We start from the raw sequence: 18,932 nt of genomic DNA on the forward strand, positions 1-18,932 counted from the left end.
GTCAACGTGACAGAATGTTAGTTTCTCATTCTCTTGGTTATTACTCTCGTTTCAAGTTGTAAATACACAATGCTAGGCAACTTCAATGCGAAAGTTCGTTAGCAGGACCTTTCACACAATGCTTTAATAACTAGTGGTATTAACAATTTAAGACTAAATTATTTATTTATTGTTACTTGTAACAAATGGCAAATAAACGATAAAGGTTTAAAACAATAAAGGTTTAAATCCAATAGAATATAATTATAATTTGTAAAGTTGACCTATAGAACTTTATTTGTTTTACTGCTAAACTTGTTACTGTTAAGAGAATCAAGTGAAATGCGAAGAGATATGAATGACAAGTTAGATATAAATTTCTATTCTTTGTGTCTGCTAATTGCCGGGAATGCTTGAAATAAATTACCAGCAACCACAATTGAATGTACACAAAGTGGCGCATATGAAGATATAATAAAAATTGACCAAGTGTAGTTAAATGAACGAATAAATTGCAGGACAATACTTCTTTGACATTGGCATGAGGATGTAGATAATGAATGACCTTCTTACAATTGAAATTATCTAACATTTATCATTTTTAATACACGCGCACTCGTAATTGCTTCCACCGCGATTAGGAAAAATCAAGGCTGAAGAAACGTTCGAAACGCACACGTTTTCATTTGTGTTTATAAAATGGAAGCGACTATCGCCGTCGATGGAATAGGTGCTGTAAATTGCGGAATGATATTTACAAACAATTCCATACGAATACCATCAGATCGTAGTTCGAAATAATAAATTAAATATATTATGCGTTGTCTTGGTCTTTGTCTAGAATTCGTTTAACGAAGGCGGCGACTTAATGCACACACGTATGAAAATACCAATATAGAAAATTTATGGCACATTTAAATGTCACACGTTTCATACTTCCGCGAGAATGAGTTTCAAATGTCGCGCAGGATATTTATAATACTAAATTAGAGTCATCGGGTGTCTATTTCTAAGAGAAATTTTATTTCACTTTTCACTTGTCATCACAGTACACATATTCACTTCAGAACTTTTAAAGACGATGTTTATACATTTAAGATTACTATTATGTTTGCTTGTCGTGATTTTAATCTGTAATTTACTCTTATTACTAGCAGCTTTTATTCGTAACATTTTCTGTCTTTTTAACAGCTTCCGCGTCTTGGCGTCGACGAATATTTTTCGAGACTGTTTTATTGCATTCTCTACGCGTCGTAACCCTTATCGCGAGGCCAGTAATTCGCTTCTGGTGGCCAGACCGCAACTGGAAGTGGCGGCGATGATAATCGTTTCATTAAGTCCATACCTCCACTTACGTCGTCGACCAACTAGTTGACAGAGGTGGTGTACACAACAAACGAAACAGCTGTCGTTATTTATAATTGCCATGAGTCCAACGAAAACGCAAAGATCTCTTTGTATGTTAATCACACTAGTAAATTTACGCTAGTAAATACTGGCAATATTTCCTTTTCTTCCCAAACAAATATTGTTCTCATAAAATGGTTAATATTTGAATGAAAAATAAAGATTAAAATTTGTATTACTTTTTTCTCCAGTCATACTTCCTTTCTTCATAGATTGCGTAAGATTGTTAACAAGGAATGATTTTTACTATACAATTAATTACATAACGCTCTGTTTGTTTTGCTTAGATTCTCAATAAGGGGAAGTGTGATTTCAAGGCGGTCATCGAAACCGCTACTGTTATCGGCTGTTGCTGATAACGCGGTCGATGTAATGTACTGCATACTCAGCTAGAATTTTAAATGCTTGCTGGGTGTGCAGTAGTCGTTCACCTGGTCGGTTCAATAACCCTTTTCCTAACAAAAAACTGCTCATCGAAGAAGCGGACCCCGTTTCTGTGCTCATGAGTGCAGATAAGCATAAAATATTCCTTATGGAGTAAGAAATTAAAACGACAGTGCTCGATGAACAAAAAGTTTCAATGAACCCTTCACTTTAATGCCCATTTGATTGGAAATAACGTTTATCGGACATAGAAACCAGAATTATATATCTTCAGCGACGGACGAATAATTTAATTTCACATTCAAATTTTTTGATTCTGAATTTCAATATTGAATTTTTATTTGAATTTAAATGAAGATTGAACTTTTTAACATTAAATCTAACTTTTGTGAATTCTTGTTCCTTATTTCGAAATTTTAAATTTAAATTTCTAAATCTAAATCTTTTAATTTCGAACTGTCAGAATTTGTCACTTATATTCTAAGGTTTTTAATTTTTATTTTGAAACGAATATGACCGAGAAGTTGACCGAGCAACGTAAATCGATGCCCGTTTGATCGATACCAATGTCGCGTACAAGATAGAGTCACCATAGAAACGAAACATTTATGGTCAATGTCGCAGCAGAAATTGCAGCGTATTTTCACTGTGTTCTATGAAGATTATGTTTTGCTGTTCGGGAGCATTATGATACGTTTACGAATTGATTGAGCCGCTCGTAATCCGAAAATGATCAAAACGCCGTGCATATGCAAAGAAAAAAAGAAGGATGCGGAGGGAGAGGAAATTTCTTTCGGTCCACGCACCGATGACATTTATCGAACCTGTAATCTTCCAACACGATTTATGTACCCACGTAAGTCTGTATAATTTATTAACGTGACGTTTTTCATATTTAACAAGTGACATAGTCTTAATTGTACGGCCAGATCGGTTCTCCACACATCAATCGATATTTTTAATCTTATTTTATTCTTTTGAACGAAAATGTTTCTCTCAAACGTTTTATGAAGTTCGTTGAATTGGTTTGGAGATTGATTTCGCGTGTCATGAAAACATCTCATTTCGTGGTAGACTACACGACAAGAAGTTCTTCGTACTAAAACGATAACGTTCTGCTATTAATAAGTCAGTGTTGACGATCGGTACGTTCGTCGAAGCTTATCGGTAATACAGACATTTTTGCACATGTCACAGGAACCTTTCACAAGATACGTCTTGCTTAAAATATACGCGATTCCGTCACTTCATGTATTTTCCGTTTAAGAGATTAACTTCGTTTCGCGATAAAAGAAAAAAGATGATTTGAAGCGTGTCGAAATACATATATCTACGCTCAAGTTCACTTGTGAACGTCCATGTTTCTCAGATACGTTTCTTTTGCCATAAGAGTGAAGCGTGTATCTGACGCTCTCGGATATTAAAAACGTCGCTTTAACATTTTCATTTGTAAATCATCTGTTTAAAATAAGAACACGTTCGTCTCTGGTTCGAATATTCATTTCGTGAAACATCGGCGTAACACTGTGAACGCTAGATTCAAAATTCTATAGCGTCGTCTTTCTCGGTGTCTCGAACAATGCGAAACGATCCTACAGGAAAATAACTTGCCCGACGCGAAACCTCGGATCACGAGATTGCGGGAGACGGCGAATAAATGTGTCCTTTGAAATCCCAGCCATGTTTCCAGAACAGCGACAAAGAACAGTTTTCATATACGCAAACCGAACACATAACGTTGCATCGATAAAAATGCAGGCAGGGTTCCCGCGAAGGGTCCTTATCTCTCTAACTTCGTGGAAATTATGAATTTGAATATCAGCTACGAAGAAACAGCTACTTTGGATCGATGTGCAAACGTTGATTTCAATAAAATTGAATTTCAAGATGAAACGTTGCTATGTAACCGTATCATCCGCGGACACAGAGCCACTGTTAAAGTGGGCAACCGCGGGGCGTGTGTTTAAAATGAATAAAACATCCAATTTCTGCGGAACTGAACTTCATCGTCGAGTTATACTGTACACGGTATGGCTGATATATTTGTCCAATCGTATCTGTCGAACGGTAACCGTCGGTTTGTTCCCTTGGCTGCACATCGAAACTCTGCTCTTCCACGCGTTCAGTGCGTATCCAGCATCTGAGCACACCATGTGCTTCCTCTTGCTCGTTTATCTTCTCTTATCGGTCACCACTCAAGACGTTCGCGCGGAGGAAATCGACTGCCAAGTTTATAACCATCTTTACGTTTGTCTGGCCAACAGCGTGTTATACAGTGTCGCGTTCGAGGATGTCAACGCGGTGCAGACGATCGAGGACATAGAATTACACCTGGAGGGTCTTGGGATCATCGACATAGCCAAGGACGCTTTTCTCGAAGTCAGCAACTCGTCCGCCTTGTACATTCGTGACAACCACTTGTCTACAATTTTTAGACACTATTTCTCTGGTTTGGACCAACTGACGTATTTGGATCTGAAGAATAACAGTATAACCGAGATAGAAGACGGTGCCTTTGCCAAATTGCACAGTCTAGAAACGTTGCTGCTGGATAACAATAATATTACTGCGTTTCGACCTGGAATGTGGAAGGGTCTCACCGATCTTCGTGAATTGTACGCCACAAATAACAATATTGCCTTGAAGAGAAACATATTCAGAGGACTGCGACACCTGGAAACCTTAGCGTTGGATTGTAACGGTATCACGGAGGTACCTATTGGAGCGTTTAATGGACTGCCTCACATCGATCTCCTCTATCTGTCGAGAAACAAAATTTCGTCCCTGCAACCCGAGGTTTTTCGTGGTCTTGGTGAAATCAACGAACTAGATTTGGGACGGAATCGATTGAAAAATGTGTCTGGAGGAATTTTCCGACATCTGAAAAACTTAAATTCTCTTTGGCTCAACGGAAATCAAATTATCATGCTGAAGGGGGACGCTTTCGATGGATTGGATAATTTGTTGCTTCTGTTCTTGAACAGCAACGAACTGCGTTTTGTGGACATGTCCGCTTTCGTCAAGATGAAGAATGTTACCACCGACCCAGGTTTCAAGATAGCCGGGACGACTATTGATAATGTTTCCAAAGTGCAAGGACGATTTCAATGCAGCAACGTCGAGTATCAGCTGCCCTACGAGTGCACAGAGATCGAGTCTCAAGTTCATTAAAATACGGTTTACAGAGTGAACAGTGTTGCTTCGATATGGAAACGCGAATCTGTATCCGAAACGTCGTTTGACAAATTTTTAGTTATATAGGATATGCTTGTTAACGATGATTTATGTAAAGTATTGGAAAATATATTAATACAACGAAACAGAGACGTTACACTGCATTCATCTATTTAGGGGTAAAGTACAAGTTTATCCGATAGAAGTCGTTTTTCCAGGAGTGTTCAAAGGATACCGACAGGACGAGAGTCCGCCTCCGCATCCTTGTTACAGGAGCACGTCGATGGATTACGGATGGTACGCACCGACGATTCACACCGTGCCCACCTCTTATTATCCACGAAATACTTGTTTCAGCGACAACCAGGCCCGTGGTGGCATGTACCGTAATTGCTCGCTCAATACGGAACTGGATAAAAGCATAGTTTAATTTTTTTGCACATCCTCTTTAACGATAATTTTTTTCAATTTGTTTAAATCACAGTATCTTTTGTAAAGTAAATCGTAGTTTCATATCGATGGTGTACTATATAATGTATCCAATAAATTTAAAAAATGTGAAGCTTGTGCATTGAAAGGCGCTAAAAATTAAATCGTATTTGATATTTAAGAAAGTATAATTTGATATTTCAAGTCTTTATATCTAGAAATTATTTTGATAATTTTTATATTTAAAAAATATTTCAAAATTAGTTGGTGATGAGGTTGTGAGATTGACGGCAGTCAGAAGTATAATATTTTATTTTGTTTTTATTGTTACAGTTTAGCTTGACGTATCGCAGTAATCGTATTTCAACGAGAACCTAGTCGAGCTACGCAGAATTACACGGTGTCCCGAAATCTAGCACAGAATCGAAAGTCGTTCTTCTTCTCATACGATCGCGACAACTGGGTTTTATCATTCACGTACTTGTTTTCACTAACGTTTGTTTTCGTTACAGCTTCATTTAGGATTTAATAATCAGGGCCTGAAAGTCACTCTGTGTTACTCGACCTCGGAAGTAATTACGACATCTTATAATTTTTAAGCGCATGTCATTCATCCATTACGCTGCTTGGTATGACCATCATAGAAGTAATTATAACTTCAACATATATATAAGAGTTTTTAATACTTTTAATACAATGTCTTAACAACCATATGACGACTTCGAAAATGTTTTTGACAACGTTTCACAGTCCAATATGGCAATATTTTTCATTTTCTGTTGGTATGCAATGGATGAATACACGATTTTAGTTGAAGAAACTCTGTAACGTATGTCCATATTCGTTTGTTAACAGGCCACGTCGATCGTCTTACGGAGACACCATAAAGATATTTCATGTTTGATAGTATGACATGAGACCAGTATAGTCAGAAATGATCACAATAATCAGAAACACGCGACAGTTTATTCTTCCTCACGTGGCCCCTTTAATTCATTCTTATTCAGTCATATGTAACTTTGCTTCTTGAAAAATTCCTCTATTCGGTGCTTCATTCGTTGAAAAATTTTCCACAATTGCGTCATGTATCAAAACTCTTTCAGCGGTTTCGTGTGAAGAAACGCGCAAAAAAGAACGACGCAGAATCGGTATAAAATCTTTCCAGATCAATCGAATCAGTCGTCGATAAGAGTCGTGGGGCACGTTAAAGCGTCGATCGAAATTTTACACGAAGTTAGCACAAAACATCGGCCCATCGATATCGCAAACGAAGTTCGCAAAATACACTGAATTTAATACAATATTCACCAGTACTTTTCGTACTCCGTTTGGTATGCGTTGGCCATTCGTGTCGTCGTCATAGACATTTTTTTCGTTTTATCGCGACAAACGCGATGTCGCGATTACGAAGACACTTGACCCCTAATGAAAATTTGATTAAGGCCATAAAATGATCACCGAGCGTCGAGTGTCGTTTGCCATCGCGAGGAAGACTCTCTTGATGTTCCATGAAACGGCGTGCTCGTTACCTATCGACCACCCCAGGTTATCATGAGATCCCTCGGTGAAAAGGGCCGTTGCACTTCGATTACTCGCAGATAGTGAATAGAAAACGGTCGAAAACGTTTCCGTGGTATCTCAAGAAGCTTAGAGGAACGATCTTGTTAGGCTTTCGTCCGTAAATACCTTTCAACGTTGAACCAATGGGAAGGGATCGGTAACGAGCGCTCGACGTGTGCCCCAAGACCGATACCTCTTTACATATGTCCTCGAGTATCTATACACAAACCTATACATTGTACTACTTGTTATTTTTTCCCGTATTTTTTCAATGTGCTGCGCTTACGTGGTACGCTTACTTGGATTAGAACTACCCCCATTTACTTTGATGATGAATCCTTAACAGCTAAAACGATGACAGATAGAACTCGCATTTTACTCGCATTTTTAATCTTTAAACATTCCTTCTTTCCTTCTTCTCTTATACTTGGCGGTTAGATAAAGGTAATAAATGGTCGTACGATCGGAGAACTCGTAATAATCGTGTTCAATTCGAGCGATCATCTCGGCGAGACGCCGCGTCGTGATCGCTGCCCACTCGACCGCGATGATTCGTTGTCCACTTGATATCTTATAATCACACGCTTAAAACACCCGTCATCAATATTAAGCGGCCTTGACTATGAGCACGGGAGAAAAATAAGCGAGCAAATGCGATCGACGACGGGGCGACCGCGAACAGTACGCGCGATCCAACGATCGAGATCGATCGTTCAGTAAAGCGATGATTCTTTAATGAAATAATCAACGAATGAATTGCAAAAATCTCGATAGTTGGATCGCGCGCTGTTTCAGAGGAATGTTCCAAATGATTTCGCGACGCATCTAGGATACGCGCGCCACGAAAGGGAACATCGAGATTAATAGGTACTAACTTGCTACTCTCTCACATTTGTCTCGTTCGAGAAGGGTGAACGCTCGTGGCGCGTTACTCTACTCGTGATACCTTATATTGTCATACAATTGATATCGAATATCGGCATAACAAAGGTACGTTCTGTGCTACGGTGACTCTAGTCGAAGATTTGGTATAAATTAATCGACGATAAGAGACACCGGTCCATTTCCCGAACGAAATGTAGCGCTAGTCGCACGAGAACGTTCCATTTTTATTCTTTTTCTTCTTTTTTTCTTCCGTAACTGTATTCGCTTTTCTTTTCGGGTTACAATAGCATTCCGATCGATTTACAATTAATTAGACCTGAAGCACCCTTACACTTTACAACGTCGTTTAATACATTCCTAGAATAATAGACATAGAATGTTATGTTGTTTATGTTATAATGTTATGTGTATATATAATATGTCGTGTTTATATATTCATGTGTTGAGAATACGAGTGTTAAGTAATTATAATACATGTGACATTTTTTTATACGTGAGGAAATAGTCATGGACACCTCGCCGCTCTTCTGGGAAGCGGCGGAGTAGTGTCGAACTTACCGATTAAAACTCCACGGTGGCTCACCTGACGCTCAACAGGGGTGCCCCGGGATCTCCTTATATTCTTGCAACGTTTTTTTCTTTTTTTTATACGTGAGGAAATAGTCATGGACACCTTGCCGCTCTTTTGGAAAGCAGTAGGATAGTGTCGGACTTACCGACTAAAACCACACCGTGACCTACCTAATGCTTAATAGGAGTGCCCCGGGAATAATACATGTGACTAGCACTCATTGAAATCAAGGAGGTAACATACGGTTACATATAGAGCCTACCGTATTCTTAACTAGCCTACTATGATAATCTCACCTTAACGATTGTTATTGTTAACACTATTATTATTACCTTAAGTTTCGTTACACATAGACATTGATTAATCATAATTAGAAGGACGAGCGTTCGCGTTGATCGAGGCGAAATCCGGAAATATCGTCTAGCCAGCCAGATTCTACTCCTATGAGAAAGTTGCTTGATAATATTCACCCCTTCCATATATTCGTTGTAATTAGTCTCGTATAGTGTTTTGGTGTTTCGTTTCACGAGCCGAGAAGTATCGATAAGGAACAAAGAAAGTGGAAGAAAATTATTGGTGTTCGCGAACGCATCATTCAAGTCGAGTAAGGAAAAGGAACGATTCGATCGTGGCGTAACTTTCTGTTCGATTCGCGACCGAAGGAATTTATTAATATAGGCATAAGTGATCTTATATAGACACGAATATTGCGACATGATTTGAACTCGAAGTTACTAGAAAGAAAATTGCTAAAAGAAGGGAAAGTAACGAGGCACTAAATTGACAGCAAATGCCATGAGCTAAGATCGCTAATTCGACTGGCGCACGACAGGATTTGGCCCCGATTTTTTGCGTCGAATGCTCGATATTTTTCGATACTCGGCGAGATGATTAGAATTGTCACTTGCCATATTCTATAGTGTAACTCTAGGCTATTCGATCGAATGCATTTGGAAGCTTCGCCACATGATCTTACGGTGATTCAAGCACCATGAAAAAAGCTACGAAACAACGATAGTAACACAAAATTACACTACTGCTGCGTTATCATCGAGCCTGGCCTGTCTTCTCGTTTTCTTTTTTTCCGTTTTTTTTTTTTTATTTTTAATTATTTTTCTGTTGGAGCTTACCTTATACGATGTCGTTATCCAAGACATCTAAATTAGTTCCACGACCTTAAAAGTATTTCTAAGAATGGTAAATCTTAACCAACAACGGTATTACAGTGATGCAAGGATCCTAAGTAAGATTAGCCTAGCAGTAATATTATTACTTCCGCCAAAAAGGAAACAGATTGAATGACGAAAATTCGGCGCGAAAAAGCACTGTGCTTTTTTTTTAAACTAGACTCGAATTTACGAAGCGAAGCGAGTCTTCGTATGGAATAAAGAATCTATTAGCCTGCCAAATTACGCTGACATGTGGCTGCGACGAAATCAAACGCAGTGTGGACACATCAACACGTTTAAAACTAATGGGAAGATGTCGTAACAGTGCTGCTCACTACATCACACGGGCACTAGAACAAATTACAATGTCGTCGATCGAAGATTCTTATAAGATCAAGCAGCGTGAAATGCCTAACAATGTGATTTCTGTGTTCTGTTTGGTGTTCTGTTTGATTTGATCATCTATTCGATTTTAACGAATAATTAATTATTTTCAAATTATATCTGTAAATTTAAAAGTCTAAACGATTAAAACTAAATTAAACATTAACTTGTTTCAAGCAAATATTGTCAATGTCAACGAAATGATTGATATGCTTGTAAGAATTGACGTTAAATCGACAAATATGCGATTAACACATCTGTACAAAACACTGTAACGTTGCATAAAGAAGTTCTTTCAAATAGTTACAAATGTAGATGATCGTTTTGCGGATCCGATTCCACAAGTTCTATCCTTAAATGGATAATCGCTGCGATTTTTCCGAAGAAGCGTGCTTGCTAAGTGACTAGTCGTCGTAGGTATCAAAGTCAATGCCGTTAATTCGTCTAGGCAGCAACAACACTTGAACCCAACTGTCTCTTCTATCTCATCTTTTTCTATCCTACCTTGTGCTTAGACTTGCACCCCTGAGATATTCGTTATCTTTAACCGCGTCTACGTATCAGTACAGATTCCGTATCGCATCGAATGCATCCATCTTAACGAATCTATCAAGCTTTCGCGTTTCGCTTCTCCTCATGCGTCGTGGCGTCAGCTCTGAAAGCCAGTCTCAGCAGCAGCTTTCGTTCTTCGAGAATAATTTTTGTACTTTATCGGGCAACTACAACTTTTTCAGCAGCGAAGATTGTCCAGGATTTTTTGTTTGTTACATGTTCTTATTTAGTTATCCCTTAAAGTACTATTTTTTCCAATGTTGGTAGGTCCGATAATCTATTTCTCGCGATATCTATTGCAAGTCTGATTTTACTTAGATCGTACGTACGAGCGAGTTTTTGAATTAAGTCGCGAAATTAGACAGCCTTTTATAACATTAATTCCAGAAGCTTCTGCTCTATTCTCTCACTGTTCTTTCACTCTAAACACTCTTTAAGACTATTTTCTTTCTCTACGTGTCATTGCCTATCGTAATGATGAATAATTTTTAAATAAGAATTAAGCGTGAAAGAACGTAAATCTAAATGCACTAAATCGCGAACGCTGAGGAATGAAAAAGAGTAAAGTCGTAGTATCGAGCTACCGCGAATATTGACGAACGATAATAGGTTCGCTTGTTCGATCGATTGACGTTTCGAGTGATACCAACGTCTTCGTTCGCTGTTGATCATACTTTGGACGGTGTACCTGCACTTATCCACGGTATCGAGGTGCCTGATGAATCAATAAGCAGCTCGTTAGAGATGATCATGCGAAAAGGTAAAACGATGCACGCGTTTAGTGTATAAAAAGTACAAACAACAGAGAGATTCTCATGGTTAAGTGCATAGTAAAAAGTGCACGTTGACACGCGCTTCGACTACTTCGAATGGGCAAGAAACGTGACAAGAAGGGCACTTAAGTATTCAAGGCACTTCAAAAACCAAACCATTGGACGTCTATTACTTGGAAATTAATTCGTAACCGTTTGTGACACTATGTAACCGTTTGTAATACTATGTAACCGTTTGTGACGCTATGTAACCGTTTGTAACACTATGTAACCGTTTGTAATCGTTTAAATTCGTGTACCATGTATCTTCTAACAAATGACTAATGCATTAATTTACATCTATATACACACACAGGAATATCGATCAATTAGTCGTGCAATAGAGAATTGATCAAGTTCACGTCTTTGCGTTCATTTACTTGATATTCCTAAATTCGATAAAGCAATGTGTTGATAATAGGAGACAATAAATCAGAACGAGAAGAGGCAATACATTCCTTTTACGATCCTATGCGTTCCTCTACTATATTCTTGCAACTTCTTTTTTTATACGTGAGGGAATAGTCATAGACACCCCGCCACTCTTCCGTGCAGCATTGGGGCAGTGTCAGATTTATCGACAAAAACGCTAGGGGTGTCCCGGGGCTATATTCGAAACGTTATGTAACGGAACAAACTACACTTTTTTCTTTATATGTGAGGAAATCGTCATGGACACCTCGCCGTTCTTCTGGGAAGCGGCAGGGTAGTGTCGGACTTACCGACTAAAGCTTCACGGTGGCCTGCCTGACGCTCACCAGCGGTGCACTGGGACCTCCTTATATTCTTGCAGCATTTTCTTTTTTATACGCGAGGAAATAGTCATAGATACCCCGCCGCTCTTCCGTGAAACGGTGGGGCAGTGTCAGATTTATCGACAAAAACGTCAGGGATGTCCTGGGACTATATTTGAAACGCTATGAAACGGAACAAACTACACTTTTCTTTCTTATACGTGAGGAAATCGTCATGGACACCTCGCCTCTTCTGGGAAGCGGCGGGGCAGTGTCGGACTTACCGACTAAAACTCCACGATGGCTAGCCTGACGCTCAACAGGGGTGCCCCGGGATCTCTTGATATTCTTGCAACTAACGTAGGTTTAAGTAAAATTAATTTTCCTAAGTGCCTCTTTGACAAAAGTCACATAATCGAAATGTGAAATTAAATTAGAACAGAATATTAAACGGACGAACTTATTATAGTTCTTTTCAAAGCTGACACCACGAGGTCTATCTTTCGTCGTAATGCCTTTATTAGCTCTTACGCTAAGGTAAATTGAGATCATTTGGACAATTGTAGTAAAAATAAAGGACGCATATTCTGAAGTTAAAGACATCAACGCAGGGGTACTGCAAGGAAGCGTCTTAGAACCAATATTATACACACTATACACGGCCAACGTACCAATAACTATCAACAGCAAAATACTGATATTCGCAGACGACACGGCTGTACTAGTCAGGCACACTAATCCAGAAACAGCAGTCACGTTACTACAAGAGCATATCACAAAAATAGAAAAATGGATACAAGATAAACAAATAAAAGCAAACCCCAACAATGGTAACCATATTACATTTACACTAGGAAAACGGAAACCACCAAATATCCAATTGAATGGCACGTACATAACACGAACAAGGCAAGTCAAATACCTAGGACTCCACTTAGACACACAACTTACATGGAAGCAACATACTGCCTAACTAGTCGAAACTCTAAACTCAGCATGGAAAATAAACTAAAAATTTACAAAACGATAATGAAACCAATTTGGTCGTACGGAATACCACTATGGGGAACAGCAGCAATGAGCCACATAAATAAACTAGAGTCGCTAGAATCGAAGATACTCAGAACAATAGTCAACTCCCCATGGTATGTCAGAAACGAGGATATACGCAAAGACTTAAAAATACCAACAGTTAAAGAAGAAATCGGCAGGTACGCAAAAAAATACAAGGAAAGAACGGCAACATATCCAAACCAGCTAGCTGCTGAAGCGAGCAAAACTTTCATAAAAAGAAGACTAAAGAGAAAACACTCCACTGACCTCACTAAAGGAATAAAATAGACAAACTCGAAGATGGTATCCCGCTGGGGATAGCCATCCACATGTTATTTAGCAATAAAGCTAGAAAAATTTACCGTATGTCCAGCTGGACAAATTGTAAAGTACAAATTAAATAATAAAAAAAAGAAAAATTTGGACAAAGACATTTCGTTCTCTCTTCTCGCTTTCGTCGATTGGCTTTTACTTCGCAAATCCAGATCCTTCTCCAGCGGGTACTGAATCAAAGGAGCTTCAGTTGAATCAAGTTAACTCAGGCAAGCAAACACGATTATATTTGCAGATCATCAAAAGGTTGCTTGGTGTGCTTCGGATTTTTTGCACGATCGCAAAGAATCGCGATTTACTGAATGCCCATGTTTTTTTTTTAATCATTCTCGCGGCAACTAGCGGCCGCTTCCCTTTCGCTTCCCGTTCCTAGTTCACGAACCCGTTTATTACATTTTGATTTCATCGGTAATTGTTCTTAAAGCCTACGGAGCAACGAACATCTCTTTTTTCATGAATTTTCAGCAAGCGTACCAAATCGCCTTGCGCAAGTTCCTTTTTTCCTTTACAAATGACCTACAAATGCGTGAAAATTTAGGAAAAAGAAATAGTTCGTTATCGGAATGCAGGACAGTTTTCAACATCGAGATGCTCAATACTATTCGAGACAATGAATTTTGAATAATCCAAATCGAAAGGTCGCCGGCCGAGGAATTACACTTTTTGCAGGCCGAAACATATCATTGTTCAAGAACCGGCGACTCTGCAGAAGAATTTTTTTCATTTCTCCCTCACCATAAGTCCCGTTTATTAGACCAAACGTTTGCGTTGTTCACATGCACGATGTCAAAGTACTGCCCGTGTCTCGAAATCCTAATGACTATTTGTGCGCTTAAGATACAGACTGGTCGATCTTGTTCTTCCATTGGCCCGGCATTGAGTGCCGGGCGATCGATCCGAAGTCTTCTCTAGCCAAATGTTCAGTATAATGCCCGAATCTCCTCTTTTTTTGTTTTCCTCAATCATTTTGAATGACGTCGGCTTACAAATACTTTTTAATAATTTTACAAATATGTATTTTACTGCAGGACTTCCATCAGCCATTTAAATTTATAACTCATCTTCCATTTTTTCCTCTCTCCAGCTTTCTCGTTCTTTTCATTCCGCATCATTCCCGTTCCCTCGCCTTTAGACAATGCTATAATCGAAAGTTAAGCCTAAAAAGTGGACGCCTGAAGTAAAGTCGGATGAGGAGATGACAGGGGCCTATGGTACTGTTGCCTGTTGGAATCGAAAAACCAAGTGGCGGCGTTCCCCGTAAACGAGACGAGTATGCAGAACGGATACGTCGATGGTAACGAAACATAACTGGACACTTGGAAAAGTATTCATTCTTTTACTATTTTAACCTGAGAGAATTTTCCCTAGCCACTATGTAAATGCTGAATACATCGAATACATAGAATCTACATTACGATTTTTTTATTTTTTTACTTTTTAATATACATAAACGACCACGACTCTTTCTTTAAATCCCCCATTAATTTTTACTTACCCTCCCTTTATCGAAAATACGTAGTTAATATTTGAATAGCAACCGATGCGTTGAATACGCGATATCGATTAATAATCAAGTACAGAGTAATAGCAACGCGATTAGCAAGAATTCTAGAAGAATAAATTTCCAACGATATTTTCTTTCGCTCAACGTAATCGAATGGCAAGAAACGGATGAATTATTGAACTGATAAAAAACGAAAAGTTAAGTTATGTTTATGTTTATACACATCGCCGTGGACCGTTAGCAAAATTTACATTGTTATATGGCGTCCAGTGTGGGACGCGAGCGTCATTTAGATGAGCTTGATGATCTACAAATATATCGACTATATTATATATTCCTTTCCAGTACATTTTCATATTCGACAAATTAATTTAAATACATCTTCCAACTGTTTAACAAAAATCCTATAATTGCAAAATTATTCCTATACATCACTGATAATGAAGAAGCTATATAAAAAAATACGATCTTTCGTTCAAAATATTAACTAACTCATTTACATTTTAAATACTTTTTGTTCACTAACTTAAATTTGATGATAATCCTAAAATGATCTCCTTTGCTCCAGTACACTTTCGTTCGAAAAATTTACATGTCTCCAAAGATTCCTGCAAACGTTTTCCGAAGGTTCTTCATGGTGTCTTCGGTGTCTTCGCTCTGGGATTGGCTGCCTTGTCTGTGGAAAGGTACTCTCGATGTTGGAACATCTTCTTGGCGTCGACCAACCGATGGAGCGCTGCTCACTGTACTCGATTGCGATGCTGCAGATAAATAAATAAATATTTCGATATTTTAGTTATCCTTGATTTAATTATATTTCAATAATTGTAAACCGAATCCATAGTTCTTACGAACCTTGAGAATCGCGTCGTTGCAATTGATGGTGGCTGTCAGAACTAGTTACATCACCCGCCATTGCTGTCGTGGAGCCCATGGAACCTAAGCTTCCTATGCTAGCCATGGACCCCATGCTTCCATGCGATCCTAGCGGAGCTGTTGGTGGCACAGTGCGATCTTCTACAGGACTCGTTGCCTGACTGGAGCCAGACATCGATCCTCTGGATGTCGTTTTCGTCAACACGCTTGGAGGTCGACAGCATGCCTAGATATTGGAGAAAGTAATGCATCATGTGATAAAAATTTGTCGACTTATTAATTTTTATAATTTATAGTGACTAAAAGTGGTATTGGTACATTATTGTATTTATTATAATTAGACCATGAATTTTTATGTAAATTAATATTTTTGAAAATACAATTAAGAAAATAGAATCTCTATAGAAAATTGTTTTACCAATTATTACAGAAAGTACTCTATTTTAGATATTTTGTATATTTTTTTCATACTATGTGCATTTTGTGCAATTTTGCACTTTAAAATGTTCTATAAATATATACAAACCCGCAGTCTGATTATAACATTTACATACTAATTAATTTAGTCTAAGTATATTAAATTTCGTATCACTTTTTACCTGCATTTTCGCGGTGACGAGGTCTGCAATGTGACGACGGTCTTCCTCTTGTGAGTCTCCCATTAACGACAGCGCGCTATCATTCACCTCGATTATGTATTCTCGACCATCCTTCCCGACTAACAGCTCGATCGCACAGATATCCAATCCACCGAATAATTGGGCCACGTGATCAACCCAGGTGCGATGTCTTTCGCTCACGGCTAATTGCTCCAACATCGCCGAACCGGTGTTAGACTTCCAGTTTCCGCTTATGCTCTTCCGCCTGAGAGGAACGTCGATGATCGTGGTTGTTAATTAAATACGTTGCTATTCTTGTCGCAATTGTCTAGTTGGTTAACCCTCGACTGATAGAAGGCGGATGGATTAAAGTTTCGATCGTTCAAAAAGATATATTTAGAAAGGTGTAACATGACAACTTCTTGATCCTGCTTCGAGAATCGAATGACAATGTGCAGGATCCTGTATTGTTCTGTGAGTCATACAATGCGTATTACCATAAATATGCTTACATATTCAGTCACGTAAAATGTGAAAAAAATAGATGGATTTGAAACGATCCCGGCGCTGGTCGTTACATAACTTACGTTTCACCTTACCAGCCGAGAGTTAAGCTACGCGTTCTAATTTCCATTTTTGTACAGCGGGGAAACCGTAGTACCCATTGACAAGCTACTCGGTAACATTTGCAACGACAGATCACGGGATCGATCTGGCAGACATTTCGCGGCACTCACATGAACGCCTTGTAGTTATTGCCTATTTTCTGCACGTGAACGTCGTATTTGGTGTCGACGTACGGTTCCGACGTGCAATAAGTGTTCGCCAAAGCAGCCAAAGAGGCGAGATCTAGAAACTCTTGATTCGTCTCGGCACGGGCTTTTCCCACTCCACCGTGGGCGTGCCCGAGTTTCACCACAACCGGATAACGAGATGCACTCACCTGCAAAGACGATCAACGTTCAAAAAGAGAAAGAATTAATGGGTACATGGTGTTCGATCGCGAATCGATTGGCTTCGACTGCGTCACCAAACGACTTGTAGCATAACTACAACTCTTCAAACGTTGAACTGCAAACGTTCTGTAATTCTGAATATATTCGATGCTTCTCGGATGCATTTTCAACGTGGTATCGAGACTTCTGCGTGGAGAATCGATTAACAATGCACGCGTATTCTGCATTCCGCTCTAATCGACGGAAACCAGTCCGAAGGGACGCCTACAGCAATATCTCGGGCTAGTCTTCAATAATCGAATACATTAACCGACATCTATGGATGAAGATCAAAGTCAGCCGATATACAGGCGGTTGATTAAACAGTCTACGATATTCGCGTGGGTCGCAAGAGATTATTAAACGATGATGCTGCGTATTCGTTGCATCCGTCAGTCGATTCGTTTGGAACGATCTTCCAGGATCGTGAAACATATCCTCTCGAGATTTATTTTTCTTACGCGAACCGGAGCATGCTAAAAATATGCGTGATATGAGATGAGTATTTCATTCGACGTTGAAATAATTTCTTTGAAACGTAAGGTCGTCGGAAGTTTGCAAACCATACGTACCGGTTTCGTTCCTAGTAATTAAGATTCACTCGAAGCTTACGATCTTCACCCGATTCCATGGTAATCGAGTTAGGAAAAAAGGGTGAAGGCGACATAAAATGTGAACTCCCTCTCCTGGTTATCCCGTTAGCGCAGATAACCAAGGAATTCCTCGTTAAAAGAAACAAATCGAAGCCAGCCGAGCTTAAGTGGATAACTCCACTTAAATTGAACCTTAATCTCCTTCGTCCAGTTTTTCTCAGAACTTGGGACAACTTGAGGAATGTCAATCGATTCTTCGATATATATCATTTCCCATGAAATTCTTTGTATGTTTAATAGACACAAAGTTTATTTCTTTTCAAATCTACTGCGTTCTCTCTTTCAGACTTTAAAATTTCAGTTGATCGTTCAATATTTTCTACCTTCCTCAGAATTCCTCCTTGCAAATTTCACGATATAAAACTTGTTCAGCTTATGCTTTTACTCGCGACGTAGAATAAAATTAAGAAATGAGCTGTTCTCAGGCCAAAGTTAAATAACTCGACGTTACAACTTTTTTGAAATAATTTTGAAATAATACCAAAGCATTTGATCGATGCTTATCTTATATAATTTTATCAATTTTCTCTACTTTCTGTTTCGTGGGCATATGAGGGTATTTGTGGAAATAAATGGTACAAATGTTAATCGATCGTTAATTCCCTATGAAATTAGTTTGTGAAACATTTAATAGTCACAAAGCGCATGGCAATTCAGGAAACTAAATGACGGAGCTGTTTAAAAGCGACGTGGAAAAAGGAAGTGGTTGTTGAACGAATCGTCTCATGGGCGTACGTCCGGCCACCACAGGCTGGCTGCGCTGATTCTCCGATGGACAGTGCTCAAATCGTATCGTATCCACGTGTTTATGTCGGCACGTGGGTGTCGCAAAAGTGACTTTCTGAGCACCGCTGGACGCGTGTCCGTTCCCCCGTGGCA

The 18,932-nt window shown here is 39.0% G+C and overlaps 2 protein-coding genes across 3 annotated transcripts in view; one reads left to right on the forward strand and one right to left on the reverse strand.

Moving 5' to 3' along the window:
* Positions 1–3,657: 3,657 nt before the first annotated feature.
* On the forward strand, positions 3,658–5,097 carry LOC126871281 (insulin-like growth factor-binding protein complex acid labile subunit). The gene has a single exon (XM_050629907.1). The coding sequence runs from the start codon at positions 3,658–3,660 to the stop codon at positions 4,939–4,941; it is 1,284 nt and encodes a 427-aa protein (XP_050485864.1). The 3' UTR covers positions 4,942–5,097.
* Positions 5,098–5,667: 570 nt separating this feature from the next.
* LOC126871279 (synapsin) overlaps positions 5,668–18,932 on the reverse strand; it is a 48,870-nt gene continuing 35,605 nt past the window's right edge. For both annotated transcript variants that reach the window (XM_050629905.1, XM_050629906.1), the window contains exons 7-10: positions 17,143–17,348; positions 16,406–16,670; positions 15,786–16,032; positions 5,668–15,691 (exon numbers count right to left, since the gene is read on the reverse strand). In XM_050629905.1, coding sequence (XP_050485862.1) covers positions 15,519–15,691; positions 15,786–16,032; positions 16,406–16,670; positions 17,143–17,348 — 891 coding nt within the window. In that variant the 3' untranslated portion in view covers positions 5,668–15,518. The remainder of the gene's footprint in view (positions 15,692–15,785; positions 16,033–16,405; positions 16,671–17,142; positions 17,349–18,932) is intronic.

This window comes from Bombus huntii, chromosome 11 (genome assembly GCF_024542735.1).
Source record: "Bombus huntii isolate Logan2020A chromosome 11, iyBomHunt1.1, whole genome shotgun sequence".
NCBI lineage: Eukaryota > Metazoa > Arthropoda > Insecta > Hymenoptera > Apidae > Bombus > Bombus huntii.

Excerpts from the sequence above, each read along its gene's own strand:
- LOC126871281 (XM_050629907.1), top strand. The coding sequence starts at position 3,658 with ATGAAACGTTGCTATGTAACCGTATCATCCGCGGACACAGAGCCACTG.